The sequence below is a fragment of the Parasteatoda tepidariorum genome, chromosome 1 (genome assembly GCF_982258835.1).
Source record: "Parasteatoda tepidariorum strain Cologne lab strain chromosome 1, Ptep-v5.0, whole genome shotgun sequence".
NCBI classification, from domain to species: Eukaryota; Metazoa; Arthropoda; class Arachnida; order Araneae; family Theridiidae; genus Parasteatoda; species Parasteatoda tepidariorum.
This window is the reverse complement of record NC_141755.1, coordinates 12,115,428-12,140,649: the sequence shown is the minus strand read 5'-3', so window position 1 is coordinate 12,140,649 and position 25,222 is coordinate 12,115,428. Positions and strand designations below refer to the sequence as shown.

General features: G+C 28.3%; 1 protein-coding gene across 3 annotated transcripts; it reads left to right on the top strand.

Moving 5' to 3' along the window:
* Nucleotides 1-7,961: 7,961 nt before the first annotated feature.
* On the top strand, nt 7,962-21,283 carry LOC107454733 (NAD(P)H oxidoreductase RTN4IP1, mitochondrial). 3 transcript variants are annotated; one of them, XM_016072010.4, is made up of 11 exons: nt 7,962-8,094; nt 10,850-11,021; nt 12,570-12,804; nt 14,032-14,183; nt 15,353-15,421; nt 15,881-16,005; nt 16,970-17,018; nt 17,199-17,335; nt 17,754-17,937; nt 20,845-20,937; nt 21,006-21,283. In XM_016072010.4, exons 3-11 carry the CDS (start codon nt 12,573-12,575, stop codon nt 21,144-21,146), a joined length of 1,182 nt encoding a protein of 393 aa, XP_015927496.1. In that variant the 5' UTR covers nt 7,962-8,094; nt 10,850-11,021; nt 12,570-12,572; the 3' UTR covers nt 21,147-21,283. The 3 variants fall into 3 exon arrangements, with proteins under 3 accessions (XP_015927496.1, XP_015927497.1, XP_015927498.1); XM_016072011.4 differs by having other exon boundaries at nt 8,004-8,069; XM_016072012.5 differs by having other exon boundaries at nt 8,036-8,213.
* The last annotated feature ends 3,939 nt before the right edge of the window (nt 21,284-25,222 follow it).

Below are 25,222 nucleotides of genomic sequence, written 5' to 3'. Positions count from 1 at the left end.
GATGTTTTGTATAAAAAATTTTTGGTCTTATAATGAAATTAGGTAGTGAATTTCTATGCGATAAAAGCTCTATTTATTTATCCATTACAATGATTCCATAACATACTGCTACGATTCATGTTTACAGAATATTTTTCGCAGTTGTAGCAAGTTAATACTCCGGCAATTTGATATTTTCATGAAAAAAAAATTTGATTTACAAAATTTTGATGCAATGGTTTGATGATGTAAAAAATGTGATTTTTGATGTGAAAAAAAAATCTATGTTGTGCATGTTTTTGTTTATACTACATAAAATATTTGCTTATACTATATTTTTAATTATAATCTCATTGTAACTGGAAAAGAAGTCATCAAATTACGTAAAGATTGTGTTCCAAAAATTTATTTCAAAAATTTACGTCAAATAATTTTTTTTTATTCACTAAATTAAGAAAAAGGAGCTGTGTTTAAGTATCATTTTTCGAAATTTCTTTGTGGAGGAGAGGTTAAATTTGCGAAAAATACGACCACACACTTCGCATTACTTATGATTTTTTTTATCTATATACAGTGCCGCTCAAAAGTATCAGTACACCTAGAAACTTATAAAAAAATGGCAAAATTCAAAGTGTCATAACTTCTTTAAAAATGATCAAAAATGCTTCTGCTTTATCTCATTTTGAAGCTTAAAATCTCTACTTTTATGTATTTTAATTGTTTTTAATTAATATATTTTGCAACTATGTACAATTACACTCTAAACAATCATAGAAAATTGTATTAATTTTTTGTGAAGTTTGACGCGATGTACGGGCACAAAGGGGTTAAATATTGTTAATTTTTATTATACCATTGAAAAATTTGGACTTTTAGCTTTCATTTAAAAAAAAATTTTCCAAAAAAACATGTTTTTTGACGAAGTTATTGTCAAATAACAAAAAAGTTTTTTTTTTTCAGAATTTAATGGTTTTTCAGCAATTATAATGAATTTTAGTGTAATTATAATATGATATGAAAATTTTCCAATTAAAATAAATTAAAATTTAATATTTCTCGATAATATTATTTCATAATTTATTATAAAAATTTTAACTTTTTTTTTGGAAAATATAATGATGAAATAAGAATCAACATACAATGTACATACAACGTACAATATACATACATTTTTGTTTTCAAATTTTTTCTGAGAAAAATACGAAAAAATAAATTTCAAAATATTAAATTGTAAACGTTGATTCTTATTTCATTATTATATTTTCCAAAAAAAAAGTTAAAATTGTTATAATAAATTATGAAATAATATTATCGAGAAATATTAAATTTTAATTTATTTTAATTAGAAAATTTTCATATCATATTATAATTACACTAAAATTCATTATAATTGCTGAAAAATCATTAAATTCTGAAAAAAAAACTTTTTTTTTTATTTGACAATAACTTCGTCAAAAAACATGTTTTTTTGGAACTTTTTTTTTAAATGATAGCTAAAAGTCCAAATTTTTCAATGGTATAATAAAAATTAACAATATCTAACCCCTTTGTGCCCGTACATCGCGTCAAACTTCACAAAAAATTAATACAATTTTCTATGATTGTTTAGAGTGTAATTGTACATAGTTGCAAAATATATTAATTAAAAACAATTAGAGTACATAAAAGTAGAGATTTTAAGCTTCAAAATGAGATAAAGCAGAAGCATTTTTGATCATTTTTAAAGAAGTTATGACACTTTGAATTTTGCCATTTTTTTATAAGTTTCTAGGTGTACTGATACTTTTGAGCGGCACTGTATATCGAATATCGAAATTAGATTTAAAATATATACTACGTAATATGAATGCAAGCAGCTAGTTTTTGAATAAGGAGAGAATTATAGGTCCCTTAGTCCTTAGAGTCTTGTATAAATACAAATGCTATAAAAGTTGAGCACAAAAGATGTGTAAATTCTCAATGTGAACCGGATGTTCGTTGACAGTGAAAAATACGTTAAGAAGAGTACCCATTAAAACTAATTTAATTTTGAAAGCAAATGTAAGAAATAAGTAGCAATAAAATCAAATTTTCAATCATTGAATTTTGTTTAGTGCAAGTAAACTATATTTTGTGCATCTTATAACGAAATTTGTAAAAATTATAATTAAGAAATAAGAAAAGTACTGAAAATTTCAAATTAAAAATAAATGGCAAATTTAAGAAAGATATTTTTATTTATTGAATTTTAAAATATGTTTAATAACTAATAAGGAAAATCTTTAATGATAATTATTATATATACATATACAATATACGTGTGTAATTTCATCAACTTTTATTATGATGATAATTTGAACATGTAAATATTTTGAATATAGTAATACTATTTCTATCACTAAAAAAAAAATTTAATAGTTGTGCTTAATTTTCACTTGTTGCTCGCGTGTAAATCAGATTGAAATAAATTTTAAATATAATACATGTAATAAATGTATTTCCATTATCCATTTAACTTTTTCTTAAAATAAAAATTGGTCATTCTGCATAAACGAGTGGGAAAAATATTGTTGTTCCCTGTTATTTTATTATAAGTAACAGACTTCTGGGAAACGTGGTTCAATTTAACTTGATCTTGCTTTCTACCTATAACAAACAATCCCGACGTAAAACATCAAAAGATGTATATTGCCAGCATTCAATTCCATGAATTCGAAGGTTCCAGAAAAGGACCACCGTGATTGTCACCAACATATGTGATAGCATACAAAGCTAAATTTTCTGAGAAGAAACACTTTAAGGGCAAGACAAGTGTAACCAATTGATTTACTACAGACAGAGAACATCCTTTCATCTCAGATATCTTTAAGCATCCTATAGGGGACTCATTCCCCCTTCTTTTTTCTTTTTTTTCAAACGAAAAAAAGGTTGCATATCTCAGAAAATTCAAATTGTTTTCCTTTCGAGGGGGGGGGGGAGGGTAGAGATACAAATAAATGGTGTCTTATAAGATTGAAGAAAGTGGGAGGTCTAGTAAAAGAAAAGTTTCTTGATTGACATTATTTTTAACCAATAACATTATTTATGCTACAATCAGTAACTAATTTCTCGTATTTACACACCCCCGTGTATGCGTGAATGCACAGAATGTGAGTGCACTGAATCCTACATGAATGCACAGAAAAAGTTTATTCTACTAAAACATTATTCTAAATTATTGCTTTTGAAAGCATGCTGTAATAGTGTAAAGCTGATGCTGCTTCAGGTAGTAGCTAAACCCTTCAAATAATTTTATCAATAATTATTATTTATCGATCAATATTGATTGTGTCTAAATCAATATAAGTGAAGAGTTTAATTTTCCTAAAGAATTATTATATTTTAATAATAAAAAATTAATTGAACTTAAATGTAAAAAATAAAATTACAATTATTAAAAATTATATAATTTTTTTTTTTTTACATTTTAAGCATTCCATTACACAATAATACTCAAAAGTAATAAAAACAAATTTCAAGTTTTTGTTAAAAATACAATGTGACGTATTTTTTTAAGAGGGGATGATGCCGTATTATAAGTTTTAAGAAGTAATTAAATTTTTTAAATGATTGATCTTATCGAAATAAATTTCATTCTTTGACGTTATAATAAAAATACTTATTCGATTTAAAATAAAAATTTTAGGTAACAATACACAAATTTTACTTCGATTTATTTTACGAATTTGTCTTTTAATGTTGTAAAGAATATGTAAAATATTTAGTACCTACATAAAATTTTAGTAGGCAAAAATTTTAGTAGGTTTAAGATAAATGTTGGTTTAATAAAATTACATACAATACTTCTGTTTATGTTTCTAAGGATTATATTTTTCCAAACCTAAAATTATTTTCTATAAAACTAATGTGGTATTATGTACGCGTATGCATACAGGAATAAAAAATATCATAACACAAAAGAAAGTGAATAAATTAAAAATGATGGTTTGTTATTTTCTACTGATTATTATTTAAGTTTAGTTTTTATTTGATATTCATTGTTGCTATACTTATGCTTTTGTTTTGTATTATAAAAACACGAATGTTTTGAATTTGTAAATGAAAATCTGATCATCGAATTTATAGTTATTTAAAGTATTTTGTTCATGCATTTATTTACTTATTGAGGACAGAGTTTTTATTTACTGTAACAGCTTTTTCAGACCAAAGTTACTGCTATCACTTATAAGAGTTTTAAGTACAGGTTTAATGCAGTAGTTTTAAGTGATTTCTATCATTTTTTTCTAAAAGGTCATTTTTTTACTAGTCAAATTAAGATTTAATTGATAGTTATTTATTGCTGTTAAGCTCTTCTGTACCTTTGACTTTGACAGGTCAACTAACTACGAGAATGTCTAAAATATTAAACAAAGTAGTAATAATTCTATTAGATAATTAGTTCTGTTTTCCACAGATGCAATCTAGAGTGAGCTGTTATTATGAAATAAGTTCATTTCTGATTTTTAATCCAGATTTTATGGGATCATTTAAGATAATTGTTGCATTTATAAAATTACTCATCACTATTTTTTCCCTTCATTTCTCTTCATTATTAATATATTAGGTTTAATAAGGAAAAAGGAATAATGAAAAGCATTATTATTTGTAAAAGTTATGTGTTATTATATACAGTGCGTAAAATAAAAAAAGTAAAAAACCTGAATAACTCTTGATTTAATGATTGGATTTTACTTACTAGATCTCAATCTAAATGGTTTGAGGGCCAAACTTAAAATATGCTAATTAGTTGGTGCAGAAGATATTTTTTTAAGTTATGAAATCGAGCAAACGTGCTTCCTCTACCTACATATGTATATGTTGTTGTTGTTGAATTTGGATATTTGTCTCTCAAAATATGGATGGTATTCACAATATGGAAATTAAGATCCCAAAGTCTTTTTTAGGTTGAAAGTTTGGGCTCCTTTATTTAATTGCAGTTTTCATGCATTTCGCCATGTCTCGAAAACTTTTGAAACGAATTGAAAAATTTTTGCACTTAATAATAAAATTCATTAACCTAAAAATAATTCCCTGTCAAAAATATTTTTTTTAAAATTATTTATTATTAATAGTCGGAACAATTTTGAATTCAAAAATATACAAACTATTACATAATTTTAAAGAATATTAATTTAAATAGTAAAATACAAAATTTGAACAAAATCTGTCGAAAAGTTCTTGAGAAATTAAATGTTAAATATATAACATTTTTAAAATTGAAAGATTCAGGTTTATTTGATTGATTTAGTACAGATTAAATTTTGTATTTTGTCATTTAAAATGACATTTGTTAAATTTTCAATTTAAAGTTCTTTCGAATATTCTCGAAAATAAAATAATATAAAATGATTAATACTTCTTACAAATTATTTTTGACAAGGAACTATTTTTAGGTAAATGAATTTTATCATTGTGTGCTAAAATTTTTAAGTTCGTTTGAAAAATTCTCGAGATATGGTCATTTATTTCGAGAGTCAAGAATTCGAATCAATTGAAAAAAAAAGGTATGCTTTTTTTAGAAAAAGTACTTGTCTGTTTTTCTAATTTAAAGTATTTTGAGTCTTAGTAAATAAAAGTTCAAACTTTCGATCATAAGTTATTCAAAGTGTTTGCTTTTTTGAAAATACACACAAACATAAGTCATTTTTTTAATATTAATTGAAAAGTTTTCAATTGATTATATTATTTAAAAAAAATTTTTTGGATTTAATTTGAATAAATATTTTTTTTTACAAAAAAAATTTGATTTTATATTTTGAATAAACACGTGACTTAGTACTAGATATATTTTTTATTGTTAGAGGGGGGAGGGCACCAAAATATTTTCAGTGCTTAGGGCCTCAAGAGGTCTTAATCCGGCCCTGGATATCGGTCGATATTTCCCCGTCTTTACAGACACTAGGATGTTGACTTTTATCGTCAACTCGATTTTCATGATACGAATGTTGTGGAACATTGCCTATTACTAAAATTACGTTATTTGTAATGAAAATTCGTATTTGTAAGTATTCAGCCCTGTCTGGACTCCAGAAAAGTCATAACTTTCTTTCTTCTGGATAAGAAACAGTCCGCAGTATATATATATATGTTATATTTTTCATTTATTTTTCATTAGGGATATTTTTCAATGGTTATACCAGCTTTTTCTTTTTTCCGCGATATGAACAGCCTTTTATAATTTTACTTCGTTTTTTTTCTTAATTTTTAGAATAATACTGAAAGTAATTAAAATGAAATCAAGCTATTTTCACTTTTTTTTTCTTCAATAAAATTCGATAGTTGTTTAACTTTATTTTGAGAATACCTGAAATTTCTTCTGAAAATAAACTTACAACTAAACCTAAAGAAAGAAGTTCTTTGGGGAGGCATGTGAGTGAGCATAAATGTTTTAATGGTCTTGTTCTAGTTAAAAAATAGCATAGTTTATAACTCAGTTCTTAAATATTTTCTTGATATAATAACAACAAAAAATTTATTTAAGTTGTGTTAATTCTCAGATAAAACATATTTTCTCTTTTCATATGGTTTTCTGAAAGTCTAATTACAAAATTTTGCTGTCCCGCAGTGGACTGATCGTTAAGACACGGTTCCCAGCAGATCACCGAAGTCAAGCATCACTGGCTGCTGTCAGTGTGCGGGTGGGTGACCACTTGGTTCAGCCTACTTAGGGGCCGAGGGTGTGCGGTATTGGTCCTCGTTAAACTGTTCTACCGTAAAGTGCTCGACTTCGCGCGCAGGTCGTCGGGCTACCAAAGCGGGGGAGCCATCCCCTCCGCACAGGATCAAAATTGCGATGGAATGTCTTCGGATCATCCTCAGGGATGTTTCCCAGACCGTCGCCAATAGCTGATTGTGCAGCTCTGGTGTGACGTAAATGAACAACAACAAAATTTTGCTCAAATAAGCAAATGGTTATAAATACGTTAAGTTTTTCATTTAGACTTCAAAAAGTTGCCTTTCCTAACAGTTAATGAAGAGAATTCTACTGGCATCATCCTGTATATCTTGTCTGAATCATCCTGTATATGAGCTATTGAATACTAATTTCTCTTTATAAATCCCTGTAGAACACCTAAGTCAAGGGAAACTGTCTGCGGTCAGTGAGCGGATGGTCGAATACTTTGATTTGCCTGTGCAGGGACTGAGAGTGGGCGGTATCATTTCCTGTTGAACTGTTTCACACCATAAGGCTCTCAACTTCGCTTGCAAAGTAGTTGGTCGATCAAAGATGGCATATCGGATCATCCTCGGTGTTTCCCAGACCGCAGCCATTAGAACATTATGTGAGCAGAGGTGGTGTAGAGGATAGAGCGTCTGCCCCCTCTTGACGTGAACCAGGTTCGAATCTCAGTAGTGGCTGGTTGATAATGGTTCCCTAGACAAAAAGATTGAGGCACAACCAATCCCAATGCGAATTTTTGTTCTACTTTAGCACTAATAGGAAAAGTAATACTTTATTTAAGGACCATTCACCGCATGCGAAAAATTCGAGAAAGGGAATTTGGATATGTGATTGCAAAGCTGATTGGTTAAATATATTTGCCAGTGAAAACTCACCAGTCAGGTTCTCGATCACATCTCCGATTTCAAAATGCGATGTTTTTCACCTGCAACTAAAATAGACCCTATACGTTGCACCAAAGCAGCACAAAGGGGTATTGATGGGAAATATCCATCAGAAATTCGCATATTTTCTAGACCATGGTCAGAGGTGTATGAACCCCATTCATTGTGAATGGCTCTTTATGTCAGAACAATTCACCGAAGATCGATACTGCACACCCTTGGTCCCTATGCAAAGTGATCATCCACCCACACAGCGAATGCAGGCTTGACATCAGTGTTTTACTGGGAACCTGTGGTAATGTCCATTATGGGTAACTCGCTAGTCAAGATCCGAATTCACATCAATAAATTTTTTGTGCAATGAGAATAACCCTTAAAATACTTTAACTTGAAATTCTCTGCGTTTAAAACTATACAGAAATAAACAGCCAGAAGCATTTAATATAAACAAACGAAATATAAACAAGCATGATTTTTTGTTGTTGTGGTTGTTGGATATCGGTTCGGTATTGATTTTTCTCGTTTCGCTTGGTTTGTTAAGTTTCTTTAATAAAATAACAAAAATAAATGTTGAAATTTTCTTGTATACATTTAATGATTTTGACTTTGCTTTATAAGACGTTATAAAGAAAACAAGACGAAGAAAAAAAGTTATATAACTCTAAGTTACATAAGAAGTTTTCTTTGACCTTCTAAAAATTTTCAATTGATATTTTTCATTTTTTAATACTATTTATTGATAATCAATCCTCATTTTATTATAAATTTTACCGAATGGCATTTGATAATTTTTTTTTCTTACTGAAATGTTTATTCAATATGGACTCAAACCCATATTTTCAAAATTTGAAGAATTCCTCACAAATAACTTTTTTTTCTTTATTGCGTATTCGTATTATTTTAATTGTAAACATGGTCTAATCTCATGTTTCAAGGAAGTGATTTTAATCCTGTGATTAAATAAAATACCTAATTTTTTTTATTATTACCTATAGGTGTTTAGGAGTTTTACTCTTTGAGTTGGTCCTTTTTGTGCTGTTTTTTAATTTTCTCCCAGCCTACTTTCCAGAAGAAGCCTGTGAGAAACTAAAAAACAAACGAACTCGAAAGAGTATACCTCAGTATCAGTATAAGAATAAACTCAAAAGGGTATATCTCGTATTCACCCTGCGGGACTCAAAGATTTTTAACATTTTTGCAGGTTTATAATATCTATTTGTCTCCTCAGCAATTGTAGTTAGTGAACAGATATTGATTCAAAAATATCTTCCTGTTGATTATAATTTTGTGCATTTTTTTAATATATGTATTGGATAGAATTCGGTATCTGTACCAAGAAAGTTGCCAGATTTTTTTTACTTTTTAGGGGCAGAAATTATATATATATATATAAAACCCACGGAAGGAGCCAATTTGAAGTGTATAACTCATGGCTAATCGTTGCAAACAATTTCAGTAGAGCGCCGATTATCCGAACTGCTCGGGACCGAACGTGGTTCGGATAATGAAAAGTTCGGATAATTGGAAAGTTGTTTAAAATCTAGTTTAAATGATTATTATTTATGCACTAACTTCCATTCACACTTTTTCCAGGTTTAGGACTGGCAGTACCATCGAAAATAGCTCTGTTTAAAAAAAAAATTCAATTTTTAAATATTTTTATTTAATTTTTTTAATTTTGAATTTTTTTTAATCATACTTCAGCTATTTATAATTTTTTTTTGTCAATTGCTGATTTTACCACATTTTTCTTTATTTTCCATTGAAAAAGAAATCCAGCAAAGACTTTTGTTTCAAAGATGCTCTTTTTTGAGCAGCGATATACTTATTCTTTTTAAATAAATCAACTGAACATCAACATCATTTTGACGTTCTAGCCAATTCATTGCAATATCTAATGAATTGCATGCTTCTATATGAGAAGGTTCACTATCCTGAACTTGATCATCTATTTGTTCCTATTCATCTGTGGAGTTCCGATTTTCTTTCAAAATTTCAGCAAACAATTTCATCATCATTTAAAATTTGAAATTCTAGGACGTTTTCAGTGTCTCGACACCAGCCTTCCATTTCTTCTGCTGCATAACCTGACATCTCTTCAACCGGAAGATCTACTGGCTCAGAAATTTTGAAAAATTGTTAATAAGTCAAAAATTATTCTAAACTTTAAAAAAAAAATGAATTCAGGCATAGTTCGGATAATTGGACGTTCGGATGATAAGGGTTCGGATAATCGGCGCTCTACTGTATATATATATGTGAGGGAAGTCTTTGCTTCCCCTTCATTAGCCGTATAGTTGATAGTGGTTATATAAATGTTCATTTAGGCCAATATTGAATGAATAAAAACAATAACGTTTCCAGGAAATAATGTACAAATCGTTGAATGTAAATTTAGATTTTATTAAGCATAATTTAAGATTTCGAGTGGCCACATTTTCATCCTAAATAAGAAATCCCTTAAAGGGATGAAATAATAATACTCTCTATTGAGAGATCATAAAGCCAGAACAACATTTCTGACCGTTAGAAAATTGAGACTGGGAGGCCCCCAAAAGGGGTCCCAGCCTCATCAATTTAGAAATTAAAAGTGAATATATTTATTCTCAACGGACAGAGAAAGTATGGGTAGGAGATCCATAATTGGTGGCGATTTATCACCGTATATCATAGCCAAAAACAAAGCCAACTAGCATATCCACATGGGTTTAAAAGAACACCTTGGCGATCACGAGTCGCCAACAAATTTATGTGAATTATTATAACCATGCAACCGAAACATTTAGCCGTTGGAAAATTAGAATCAACAGTTATAAATAGATTTTTGTTTTCGATTAGAGGCGACAGTGAATTAATATGTCTGCATAATAATGAAATAAAAAGAAAGTATCCGTTACATTAATCTGGAAGAGAAGAAATAAATATTTTATGTTCGCTTAAAAAGATTAAGTTTTTGATTTATTTTAAAAATAATTCTATTAATAAAAATAAGCTTAAGTAATGAAGGATATTTTAAAAAGATAGGAAATAAATATGTAATGCCAAATTCTGGCATCACATATATATGTATGTTTTTGCAAGTTTATAAACCCTTTGATGCCTTTGTACCTTTTAAACCCTTTGATGCAGCTTATATCTATATCCAAATTCAATTTGTAGATTAAAATTATTATTTTTATTTTAGAAATAAGTATCTCTTACTCTTCACAGTAATTACAAAGAACATTTTTCTTCACAATTTGTTTAATAGTTGAAATGCTTATATAGATCTTCATTCTTTTTTTAGAATATTATATTGAATTTGGTACTTACTTGATAAGATGATATTGAAAAGTGTAATTGTAAATGCTTTAGTATTTTTCTGCTAAACAACATTGCTACCTTGCAACATTTTGCTAAACAACATTGCTTTCATTGAAGTATTTTGCTACTAATTGTGGAATTGGAACAGTATTGAAGTAATTTTTATTTTTATTACCTAAAGACTATTATTATTGACTTTTTATCTATTATAACCTATTAAATTATATTTCAATTTACTTGTATTATTTTTTTTATTTTTAAAAGACGCAGTATGTTGGCCTGAATCTATACTTAGGGTTCAGCTTATCAAGTAGAATGGATTTTAAAATTTAACAAAAATCTGTCCATGATGCATAATTAAATTTACAAAAAGCAAATTTTTAGCTATGGCATTAACTGAAACCTTCATAGTCCAAAGCTGTAGTTGTTGCATTAACTTTAAGGGCCTGTAAGCTGAAAATTAATACAGATAAATTTGTATTTAGGAATTTTGATTTGAAATATGAATTTTACGTGACTTGAAAATAAAAAGTGTTTCTATGAATTCATAGATTCTGATATTTAAATTATTGATTCAAAATCTGTTTTAAAAATGACACAAAAAGGTTATAATGGAGAATTATACTTGGTACAAACGGTGCACTGTAAAAAAATTTTCAGGTAAAAGATTATCAATTATTATTGATAAAAGGTCATTGGCTAAAGCAGCTATTGTTCACAAGAAAAATCCATCATTCAGGAATTAGATAGTTTAATTTTTAATTGACTATGTGGAGGCCATAAATTCATGAGCTACAAGCTAAGTAAAATCAAAATCGAAGAAGTATTTTACTAAACACAACCTTATAATAAGAATGAATCTTATTTAGCAACTGCCTTTGTTTCAAGATTTGAAAATAAAAAAATTGTTATACCTCCTTTATAAGTAGAGATTTGCTTATGAGGTTCACATCTGAATGATGGTAATGCTTTGGTATGCTGCTTTATTGTATCAGTGGTTGTTCTTTAGTAGTTTATTTAGATTTATTTAACTTCTCACAAATTTAATATTTAATACGAAATAATGTAATTTAATAGTTTTTGTATTGTATTATATAATGACACAGTGCAGAATATATCACATAACTATTTTTAATTATATTATACATTTTATCATAAATTTTTTTAAAACTGAAATCAGCTTATGAAAACTTTAGTACTATGTAATATTATACAATATTGTGGTGAAATTGATCAGAAATTAGAATCATTAATTTTGACTTAGGTTAAGCTTAAAAGTTGAATTTAGCACCTTAGATTGAGTTCAATATTTCAGCCAGGGATTTGTTAGAAACTTCTTATTATATTGTAAGTGGGACTTACAAAAAATCATAATATTATAAATTAACAAAATGTTTCTTTCTTCTATGTTTCATCATGATTGTTAATTTTAGGATATACTTATTACATGCATTCATACTATCTATAAATTGCATATTGCAATCAGTATTCATAAATTAAAAGCATTTTTACCGTCAGTCCTGTAGCTATTCATAAGTTAATGTAAAAAAAAAAAAAAAAAAATGCATAAAACATTTTGCAATAATCTGTACTGATTTAGCTTAGGTAAAGTTTTGTACAAATCTTTTGATATGTTTAGTAGTTATTATCTAAGTTAAATATTTTTGTCTGATCCTCACTTTAAAAAAAAAATTATTTTGCAGAATATGGTTTTTACTCTATTTTATAAGAGGGGCGCTGGTGTCTCATCTCGATTTGTGTCATCATATTATTCGAAAAGAATGAAAACTATGCAAGCCTGGCAAACATTTGAATATGGAGGTCCTGAAAAATTGCAGTTAAACTCTTCTGCCGAAATACCAGTTATCCGAGATAGTTTAGATTGTTTAATAAAAGTTCATGCTGCAAGCATCAACCCATTGGATGTTGAAATGCTGGGTAAGATAGATATTAATACATTTATATAATGTGGTGGGCCCAAAACTAACAGGGGTCTGTCGGTCAGAGATTATTAAAATTTGACTCAGATTACCATAAAATAATTATCAATGGTCTCCGGGACTATCAGTCGCATAATTTCTATGCTATAATATGCTACTTTGGTTTTTTGAATTTACGTTTTGTAATTTGGTTTGTGTTTCATAATACAAAATGGTATATTTCATTATAATTGAGTTATTATTCATTCTTTGTATTATAATTTTCCTTTTAAATTTATTTTTCTCAAAGAAAAAAAACTTTTAATTCGTTTCTTTTAAGATTCATTTTCTTTAAATTCACCTTATCTTAAATTCACCTTCACTTTTCTTTTCTTAGTTACTGGTTTAACAGACCAGTAACTAAGGAATTACTTGTCTTGATTTGTACCACATATGTTTTAGTTCAAAATGTTCAATAAATTAGTTTTTTAGTTCCAAGCAAAGATTATATTTTATTTTTTATTCTATAATCGTCATTAAACAGCCAACCCAATTTTTGGTTGAAATCTTTATTCAGATTGAATTTTGTAACTGTTATTGCCACCACCAAAGCAAAACACAGATAAATATACATCTATCTTTCTTTTATTATTTGCTGAACAAACTTTTAATTTTATTTTAATATTATGTGTGCTTCAACGAAACTGTAAACAAAAACTCTTAATTTTTGAAGGAAAATTTTTTATGCAATAATAAAATTTAACTTCCGGTGAATCTGTTTCATTATCGAACTCTGCACAAATTTCCCTGATCCGAATAATGCAACTGTAATCCAGGTGCCTCACTTTAGTTTTGAAATGTTTACAGATAAAGTGATCCAGTAGATAAGTAATATTTTTAATTAGTTATTTGAACAGGAAATATTACTCCCTCTTTCCCTGGCTGGGCAATATAGAACTTTTTTTTAATTTTTTAACAAAGTAGGGTTATAGGAGAATGATTACGTCATAGAGGCTGACTGAGTCATAGAGGAAGAAGAATTCTAATAATATTATTTTGGAGTCGAATCAAAATTATGATGGATTACGAACAAGTTTATTATTTTTTCTAGTATTACGAAACTTTATTTCGAGTTAATAATATGCTTAATGTATGTAAAGTTCCTAAATTATTTTAACAGTAAATGTATGCTGATTTTAATTTTTTTTAAAATTAAGGGTAATAAGTATTATTTTTTTCTTTTTAGCTGGATATGGTGACACTTCTTTTAACTTTATGCGTCAGCTTAGTAAGTGTTCTTTAAATGCTCCGAGATTTCCTTTGGTACTCGGTCGTGACTTTTCAGGAACAGTTGTTCATGTAGGCAAGAGAGTCAAAAGTGTTAAAATAGGAGATGAGGTACAATTTATTTATTGCTTTCTTGATTACAATTCCCACAAATTAGTATCAAAACTTAAATGAGCTTTTTTCTTTGTTTGTTTGTGTAAACTAGTGATAATCTGCCTCAATGAGTATAAAATTAGACCAAAGCAAACCTAATTTATTAGAAACGAGTGTTAATATTCTAGTCAAAGTTAACATGTTTTGACTGCTTAAAACAAGATGCCCATTTTTAAGACTTGAATGATGAAAATAGAATAGAAAAAAAAGAAGAAAAGAAAAGGCATATTTGAAAACAAAAATGAAAATAATGGGGAGAAACAAACCCCCCCCCCCCAAAAAAAAAAGTAGCTGAAGGGGAAATAGGGGAAAACCAGGGCAAGATTTTCTGTCGAAAATGCAGGAGAAAAGTGGAATTGATGCCAATAACTAGGGTATCGAAATTTATATGAATGAAACAAAATGAAGTGCATTCAAATGAGCTAATGTTTCAGGGCAGAATTTTGGTTTTATTAAAGTAAAATTTATCTTAACGGTGTCAAAGATTTATTGAACTCTTGATGAAAGATATATCTCTCTTGTTCCCTTATTCTAAATTTTAAAAGAAGTCTGATTTGCCCTATATAGTCAGGTTGTGTTGGCAACGTATGCAATAAATGTCCCAGTGATTATGAATCAGCCATAGATCTTAATTACCATCTACAGAAGAAAGGATGCTATTGATTATTGGGATAAAGAACAAAATTAATTGGCTTCATTAAAGTTGCTATAATATTTTATTATTATTTTGTATTAAGCATATTTCTATATACTGTAAGAACAAGTTATTTAATGTATTAATTGTAGGAGTATTTGTAAAGACATTATTTATATATCTTTATATTGGATATAATTGGTTTGGACACATTTATAGTTGGTTAAACACTGGTGTTAATAGTTTGAATCATATTTTAGTGATTATTGATTTCTTAAAACTGAATATAGTGTTAACCTTTGATTAGATTAAACAATGACAGGATGGATATTATTCGATTTTATAGCTATAAAAATACCATTCCAGTCGTTTAAAATTTTCAATGAAATATTTATAATTTTTCAATGAAATATAATTTTTTATGCATATTATTACATAATGACATTTTCTTGTAATTGATTCTAAAATTTATTTCCTGACTTTTTTATTCTAGGTTTGGGGTGCCCTTAGCCCTTGGGCAAATGGCTCTTTTGCTGAATATATGTTAGCACCTGTCTGTTATGTATGAATCTTATTTTAACATATTTTATTTATCTATATTTTGATTTATAAAATAGTGGTTTATAATTTTATTATTCCTTGAGTATTATTTAAATTTTTAATAATATGGATTGTTTTTATTCTATTGTAATTGTATTATTTACCTGCATTGTATTATTTACCTTTTAGATATGATTTTTTCCCTTGTTGTTAGTTAATTGAGACTAAGTAACCTTTGTTATATGTAAGATATTAAGCATTTATAAAGCTTTTCTAATAATTTTAATTTTATCTAATCTTTTGATTAAAAAGTATTTACAATTTAAGTATCAATTTTTTGCATTATTTATTATACTTGTATAATGCATATTATATATTGAATACATTGTATTTCATTTTATGTTACAGCTAATACTAATATTTAATTCACATTATGAATTTGTTTTATTCACATTAACCAGTCAGTTTTAATTTCTTTTAGATATCTAAAAAACCTAATTCATTGAATCATCCTGACGCATCTTCATTTCCATATGCTGCATTAACAGCTTGGTCTGCTCTTCGCATATTTGGAGGACTTTGTGAAAAATCATCTTATGGAAAAAGGTAGTTATATTTCACAATTATTTCCTGCAGACACTTGGACTTTCTTCTCACAAAATTATATAATTTTGTTAGGTAGCTTGAATTTTTATCCAATACTTAATATTCATTCACAATACTTAATAATCATTAGTTACTACTCAGGGGTCTGTGAAGGCCAAATTTACTACCATTTAACGGTACCTTCACAAATTCAACTTTAGGAAAAATGGTAGTGTCACAAAATACTTTTTCTTAAAATTTTATTTTTGTATCCCGTAATAAACGATAAATCCATATTTTTGTGTTGATTTTTTAATATAAATTTTAATTTTCACAAATTATGTCTAAATTTTCACAAAATAGGTATCTCTCAGAAAAACCTAGACAGACCCTTGCTACTAATTAATCACAATGTTAAAAATTATTTAAAAAAAATATTACGTCATAAACAATATTGGTGGTCTGCTCGAAATTTAACGTTTTAACTCTTGTCATCCATAATTTGTCAGCTACTTATTCTGAAATACAAGAGTTCACTTATTTATCTCCTATGAGATATTCTTTTCATTTAATGTATCATGTAGTTTTGTTCAATCATACAGTTTTGTTCAATGTATCATACAGTTTTGCTCAATGTATCATAAAGCCAATCAAGTATTCAGCCAATATCGACCCTATATAGAATTGTCCATTTTACCCCATAGTTGACACCCACTTTTCAATTAATATCTACCCTATATAGAATATTTATTAGCCAATGTTTAAAGCCATTTTAGAACCAATATTAAAAAATCTAAGCATTCCAATATTGATCCCTTGGTGCATGCTGTTATAGGACCTATATTTAGCGAAAGTAAAATTGTTGTTAGGGATGAGTTATCATGCTGCTCTTAATACCTAAGATATGCCTTCCTTTTCTTTAGTTTTTACCATAAATTTAGTAAAACACAGTCTATTATTTTACTATATTACTAATATTTTATAGAGTTCTTGTTATTGGAGCATCTGGAGGTGTTGGCACTATTAGTGTTCAGGTAAATATTATCTAATTTTTTTATTAAATATTTATACGTTATTGCTTTATGAACTGAAATTTAAGTTAGATATTTCCAGTAAATTATTTCTTATTTTCAATAACTGTAAACTTTATACACTGTAATTTTTTTTTTAAATATCCAATAAAATTTTAAAAAAATATTGTGACCTCTTTACAGTTATTAAAATCTTGGGGTGCTGATGTAACAGCTATTTGTAGCAGTGATGCAACAGAAATGTTATATAACCTAGGTGCTGATACAGTCTTAGATTATCAGAGTCCAGAATTTAAAATGAGTCTCAAGGAAATGAAAAAGTAAGTTTTGTTGAAATAAAAATCAATTATTGAAAAAAAAAAAAAAATTAAAATCTGAATAATTTTATTAATTCCTCTTTGGACCTATATTGTTTTTTTTGTAGTATTCCCTTTTTTCCAACTTGTATGTATGGCGCCTTTTATTTTTTAGGAAGACTGCTTTAAATTGAAAAATATTGGAAGGTTCTGTGACAAAGTAAAAATATGATAAAATTATTATTATTGAAAAAAAAAATTTTAAATTGAATTGAATTTTGAAAGTCTGTGGGATAAAAAAAAGTATGAAAACAGAACTAATTCCCACTTTATTTTATTTTACCCAAATAATTTCTTGTTCTAATTTTTTAAACAAAACTTTTTGAGTGCCTTGTATTGTATTTATTTTATTTAGGAACTTAAATTGAAGTTTTTATTTCAGATTTGATTTAATATTAGATAATGTTGGAAAAGAATATCCTGGGTTGTGTATGGATTTGCTAAATAATTGGAGAAACAGTAAATATGTTACTCTTGTTTCACCTTTATTGAAGAACACAGATGATCAAGGTTTGTTTATAGGTACATTTCTATCCGGTGTTCAGGCTGGCTTAGATACTGCCATGGTAAGTCAAAGTCTTTCTTATTCAAAATAAATAGCAAACATATCAAAACATATTTTTCTCATTTTAATACTTAGGTAAACTCAGTAGTCGAAACTAATGTAGTTGTTACTTTTTTCGTAGTATGTAGTTTAAATGTGATATTTCTTTTCAAAGAAGTTATGTAATGAGAAGTGCAATAAAAAACCCACACTCGTTAGTAGCAATTTCTGGATACTACTTTTATTTTAGTTTAGTAAAGAAACAAGGTGCAAATAATAACCAAGCAAATATGATTGCTGCAAATCTTATCTCTCTGCACAAGGATTTACTAGAGGAGCAAGTTATAGCAGTCACAATAAGAATGCCCCTAATACACATTAGTTATTGGAAATAGAACAACTTTAAACATTTGACGAAATTATGAATATTTGATTATTTTGTTACATTTCTTCAATTAAATTAAAAAAAAGGCATAAAAAGATGAAGATTAATAAAATAAAATTTTTAAAAAAATGTTAAAAATAATAAATAAGCTTATATAAAGTTATAATAATGAATAAGCTAAGATTGTAGGGTATTACGAAAATGAATTTAATATTCTCAACACTAATAATCAGCAGAAAAAGTTTTCTCAGATTACTGCTGAATAATATGCGAAACAAATTAAGTAATAGCACCCATAAGAATCAAGATTTAAAAAAAGGTTAATTTTATTTATTTTAATTAAGTTTATTAGAGATGAGACTTGTTTACTGATAAAAGGTTTCGGGTTCTCATAAAATTCTCACAAATTTTTTAATTGAACTTTTTAAACAGACATTTTGTTTAGTTATTAGATATAAAAAATGTTAAGTTTCTAAAATATAAATAATCACAGCGATCTGCTACTCTATTTGGTGCTTTTGCTCTGTGAGGCTAACACTGATGCTCAAATGAATTTTATCTAGCTCGGGCGGACAAGGTCTCTAAGTAATCCTGTATATCTTGGTCTCTGGTGGGCTTGGATTAAAATTTCTTGGTCTCGCACCTCAGAAAGCGATCCTGATCTAGTCTCCAGAGTTTACCTTCAGCTAATAGTTTAATTTCACAAAATGAGATGCAATTGTTAGGAATCTATGTTAAAGTTGAGTTAAAATCACATTCAAATTCCCAACTAGCCCTTATAAAATGTTGAGACTATTTCCACGCTGAATTAAATAGTCTCATCGATATTTTACAAGCAAATAACAAAAAGACTGTGTTAAGAACAAATCTCATTTATTCTATGTGTTATTTTGGGAAGAAAAATTTTGAATTCATTAAAAATTTGCCTGATAACCTGTCAGTCACATTGTCTGCCCTTGTAACATATTACTTTATTTTTTAAAGTTTTCAAATCTAGCAATTATGTATAAAGTGTAAAATTTTTAATAATTATTATTACCCAATCATTAAGTTTGTTCATTCAATTTTTAATTTGCTGTTTTTTATACTAGGCCTAGTTCTTGAAATTAGAACACTTTTTAGGTTCATATCAGTTTATTTGGCACTAAAGATAGATTGCATTATGTTCATATTAGGACACATTTTTTCACAAGCATATATCACATTGATCCGAAACTGACAGTCTACATCTCAATACATTAGCCATCTATGTACTAAGGGATTTTGTATCATCCTAAATAGTTGCACTTCTAATTATAGATTTAAATTATCCTTTGCTATAATCATGCATCATTGCTTAATCAACCTAGATTTCTGGATATCGTTTTATATTTTAAAATTATTCAGTTAATGTTCTTTCTGAAACTGCATTCTACCTAAGGTTCTTGTCCTACCCTTTCCCAGACTTCTAATAGTCTTACAACTTTTTCTTTGTTGCAACTCGCTATTAATTTTTATTTTGGGCTTCCATCTCTCATTCTATGTATTATCACTGAGTTCTTCATCCTAATACTGAAACTATAGTATGTTTATGTGAAGCTCGTATTACGAGTTCATGCTTTGTCAGTGAAGCAATTAGATGATTATAAATATCATTTTACTAAATTCAACACACTAAAGTTCAGTACAGTACGGAGCAAAATAAAATCAAGACTTATTAAGTTTTGCTTTTTTAATGATCCTTCTTACCATTTTATTTTGTACATAAAAGATGTTATAAGGAAATTAAACAACTGAATATAATTACTCAATACAAACCAACTTTGTTTAAAAATATACCTTATTTTAAAAATTTGATTTGAATGGAGAAAGAGTTGAAAGACAAGAAAGAGATGGAAAGAATTTTTAATAAGTGTGGGTATTTATGACACTTGAAAACTGTTGAAAGAACAGAGCTGCAATTTTTTGTATGAAAAACTGTAAAAAAAAATAACGAAGCTTAAAGAAGACTGGGGATCTGGAAAACCTCATTTTCCCAGCAAATGACGAAAGAGCAGAATATCATGCTTAGCACAAAAAAAAAAAAAAAATTATAATTGAAGTTCTGAAGAATTTATATAACACAAGTTCCTCCCTATTATGGAAACATTTTACTCCAATGGTTTTCTGCTAAAAAAAACAATGTTAGTTATCACACTTCAAGATGAACCACAAAATTATATAATGATAATGGCCTGTTTTATCACCTAATCTCAATCATTCAGAGAGTTTGTGAAAGATAATGAAAAATTAACTTAAAAAAAGAAAGAAAGCAGACAGTTACAGATTTGGTAAAAAATATGGGACAAAACAATTTTTGACTCTTAAGTCTCTCGTTGAATCTGTGAAAAGACAGCTTCAAATAGTTATTAATGCTAAAGGAGAAATCTCAACTGATTTATCCGCATAATGTATAAAGACAAGCCATCTTTAAATGCATTCTGATTTCTATTTTTATTTACTTAAATGAAGCATTTTTTGTACTTCAAACTTTTTATTCATAATATTGTGTTTTTATTTTTATAGTCCTTTAAAGATGGAAAATCATTCAGATGGGCTTATTTCATGCCTAATGGTTGTATATTAAAGAAACTGGCACAAATGGTTGATAATAAACAGGTGAGGAATGGATACTAAAGTGTCATAATGAAAAGTCAGTAGCTAATACTATTTTTTTTCTTTTCTAGATAAACCCTGTAATTGAGAAAGTATATCCATTTGAAGAAGTTCCTCATGCCTTTGAAAAAGCAGTAAAAGGCCATGCAAGAGGAAAAACAGTAATAAACTTTACAGCAGAGCAAGATAAAAATCAAGAAAAACACAACTGAAAACAAAATTTGTAAATTTTATTTATTAAAAAAAGTCATTGTACATATTTATCAGCTTTAGAAAAATGGTTTGCTGATAGTTTACTAATGAAACATCTATATATGATCAATAAAATATCTTAGTATAATTTAACCTATGTACCATAGTTTAAATAAGAAATTTCTTTCTTGCTAATTGATGACGGCAATCACAACAAAATGAGGTATGTTTGATTGAGACATTAATTAGATAATGAAAGCAATCTTCAAACAGTTCATTCAATCTCGCAGTATCATCAATCAACAAAAATTATACTTTGAACAAAACTGATACAAAAAGCACTTAATACATTGTTTAATTTCCAGAGACACTGTAAATATCACAAAAGTATAAACAATGAGCCAATAAAAGATTCATCTTTTAGACATATACTTTTTTGTAATAGAACTAAGAGTAAGAACTATGAATTTCAAATATGTTTACTATTATACTGCCAAGAAGAATAACTTAATATTTTCGTACATGATCAAACTATCAACCCCAAATAATGCAGCCTTTTTATTTTTGTAAAAGATAGCAGTAATTTCTTTTCATGTTCACCAACTAACAATATATGACACACTGACAAATCTTTTATAGTATTTTTTACAAAAACAAAACCCTAAAATGCGTTATTCAGGTATAGGAGTTTTATTTGACATTCATTAGCCCTACTGAACAACCACAGAGGGAAGTTATATAAATGCACCGCTTATAAAATAGTATATTTATAGTTTTCATGCAATTTGATAATTTTGTATTTTTTCTGTCGTTTGTAATTGAGGTTCAACTATGCCACATTGAATCATTTCAAACAGTTGTTTCTAAATTAATAAACAAATTAATCAATATGCTAAACCATAAACACAGATTTTGCAAATTGAACTGTTGTGATTAACTATAGCATTTTTAATTTAAGGTTAAACTTGAGATAAAATATAAAGCAAATGATTTAAACATAGATGAGCATGAAAATTTGGGAAATTAATGTACAACTAAGATTTTAAATCAAAAATTTTTACTCACACTCAAACCTTTTTTTGAATACACTGACATAATATAAAGAAGTTGAGGCTGAACCACATACAACTGAATATTCAAACAAACAATATGAAGTAATAATTAAAAGAAATAATAGGATACAGCTTGAAGAATTAACCAGTAGAGCAATGAGAACAATATTTCGGAAAACAAAAATTATTTTAAAAGAGGGTTAAATCATCACATGCAGTGCAAATAGAAAATAAATGTTCTCTACAAATTGATCTTAAAGCAGCACAATTCAGATTATAACACAGTTTTACAATAGTGATATAACCTTTTGGTAGCTTTACAAGATATTTTTGAAGTCATAAATGTTGCCTCAAGTCACATAAATGAATTTTTAACAGCAAATAATTGAAACCAATTTAAGAATCTATCAATGCAAAAGAATCATGCAAAAATATTATATGCCTATTAGCAGATTGAAATGAGGTTTAATATCATTAATGCTTGATTCATGAAATACAGAGAGGCTCTCACTCCAATTTAAAAGACGGTAAAAACAAAACTAGTTAGCAAAAATTAGTTATATAATCTGTTTTTTAATTACAAGTTTTTGAATAGTATTCCAGTAAAGATAAACAGTATCAAATAGCACAAGAACCAGAGTCTGATATACTATGATGAGAAAAAAATTAAAAACTGTTTAAGTAGTGACAAAAAAAAGGGGGGGGGGGAAGATCCTTAGGGTATCTTAAAATTGTGGGTCTTTTATTCATTTAACAGTTTGTACCATACATTGAGCCCTAGATACAGTGTTGCAATGTTTTTGAAACATTGGTAAAGGAAAGCGCGTAAGTGTAAATAAACCGTGGAAAAAATAAATCAACAAATCAAAAATGCAATATAATGACAACACACAAATAAAAGCAAATTTGAATTTTCAATGCTTAATTTTCATAATAATTGATAGTATATTATGTATATTTGCGAATGTATGTAAAGGGATTTTAGTTTAATTGAAGGGCTTCAGGCAATATAGTGATAAACCACATTTTCTAAAAGGCTTTTACACGGTCAGACCTCGAAATAGGGTCACTTTTCCAAAGTCCCGGCTCACGGAATTTTTTGTTACAGATTATCGAATATAAGGTCATTTTAATCTAAGGTGAGGGGAGCTCTTTTCTAACAAAAGCCTATTTAACATCCTTACAAGGCAATGACCTCTCTCGAGTTCTAGGAAAATGTTGCAGCCAAGAAACACACCTGGAGAGTTTCCACTCCCCAGTTCACAAAGAATTTTCCCCTGCCTTCGTTGCCAGTAATTGCTCGTCCCTGTCCACACTTCCAGGGAGGAGGGGGGGCTTTCGTCGTTCGGACAGGAACAAAGGACAAGTTTTCCCATCATGTTACATGACCATTTGCTGACCAGACCAGAGGAAAGAATTTCATTCGAACCTCTCTCATCGTGTTGACAAAGAGAAAGACGTTGACTCAATCAGAGAAAGAAAAAAATTGCTGAAGATATGGAAAATTCAAATTTATCGAAAGGGCGTTTTGCCGAAGAACGTGGCATATCATGCAACACCTTAAACAATATTCTGTCGCAATGGAAATAGGAGGGGAAAAAAAGGATGCGTTTCCCCTTATGAGAAAATTGAAGAAGCCATTCTCCAATGGATAAAAATGGCTAGAGTACAAAATGTGCCGATATCATGATCAGTACTGTTCACAGCACCAATTTTGTATAGTGCGTACAATGGTGCTTAGATTATTGATTAACTTGACCATTTTTTTATAAAAAAAAACAAAAAAAAAAAAAAAACAGGCAGTTTTTGAAGAAGCCGAAAGTTGTTTTCATAGCAGATAATTGCACAGCTTATACCAACATCCCACAGTTAGCCTCAATTGAGCTTGTTTTCTTGCCACCTAATGTAAACACCGTTCTCCAACCATTGGATCAAAGAGTTATTCAAAACCTAATAGTGAACTATCGTAAGCTCCTCCTGAATGACTTTATCGCTGCCATCGACCAAAAAAAGGAGTTTCACGTTACCGTCTTGGATGCCGTTTTCTATGTGTACAAAAGTTGGAACACGGTGTTCATCACATGCATAGCAAATTGTTTTCATCATGCTGGTTTTGTGAGTTCTCTGAATATCGTGGATGACGAAACCAAAGAAGACAACATTCCCCTATCTGTTCTGATGGAAGATCTGAGAAATCGAGGCCATGCCATTGAAAGGGAAGCTGAATATGGTTTGATTGATAAGGAATTGAAATTATTTTACAGACCATGAGGGAGCTGAGAAACATTTTGAGAAGTTACACAATCTAGAAAACATTGTTCGAAAAATGAAACGAAAAACGAGACAGAAATGCATAAACGATTATTTTAAATAAGGTAAGATGTAATGTATGTATGTACACTTTGAGAAAATTTGTAATTGCTTTCTTTCATTCTTTACTAATTCTGTAAAAATTTATTGACTTAAATATTTAATTTATGGCTGATTGTATACTTTTTATGTGCTTAGTTACAAACCGCAAATGAATCGGTTAAAAGGTAAACCTGCTTATAAGGTCACTTTTGCGATGCCTCTTAGGGTGACCTTATATCGAGGTCTGACTGTAGTTGCTTAACAATATACTGCTCCCGGCCCATAAATTACAATGAAGGTTATTAACAAAATTTACATATAATCATCGATTATGTATAGGACAAAACATTTAATTTAAATAGACACCACAGATTAAGGCATTAAAAACCGCTAACACCTACAAAAATAAATTTTCTTTACTAGCAGAAACATATATGCAAATAAAAATGATATGAAAAGAATAAAAACATTCACATTAACAAATTCATTCAAAAAATTTGAAAATGCTTTATATTCCAGTTGTATCAATCATAAATTACAACAAAAATTATTTACACATAAAATAAATTATCATTACAGCATGATAAATAACACATAAATAACAAAATCTCAAAATTTTTTGAAGAACTATCTTATGAATTATGATTTATAAACACCATTCAAGATTTTTACTTCTATATTGTCTAATGGGC

Excerpts from the sequence above, each read along its gene's own strand:
- LOC107454733 (XM_016072010.4), top strand. The coding sequence starts at position 12,573 with ATGGTTTTTACTCTATTTTATAAGAGGGGCGCTGGTGTCTCATCTCGA. Across the intron at positions 15,422-15,880 it reads TGTTAGCACCTGTCTGTTAT|ATATCTAAAAAACCTAATTC; the intron begins GTATGAATCTTA and ends AATTTCTTTTAG. Across the intron at positions 20,938-21,005 it reads AAATGGTTGATAATAAACAG|ATAAACCCTGTAATTGAGAA; the intron begins GTGAGGAATGGA and ends TTTCTTTTCTAG.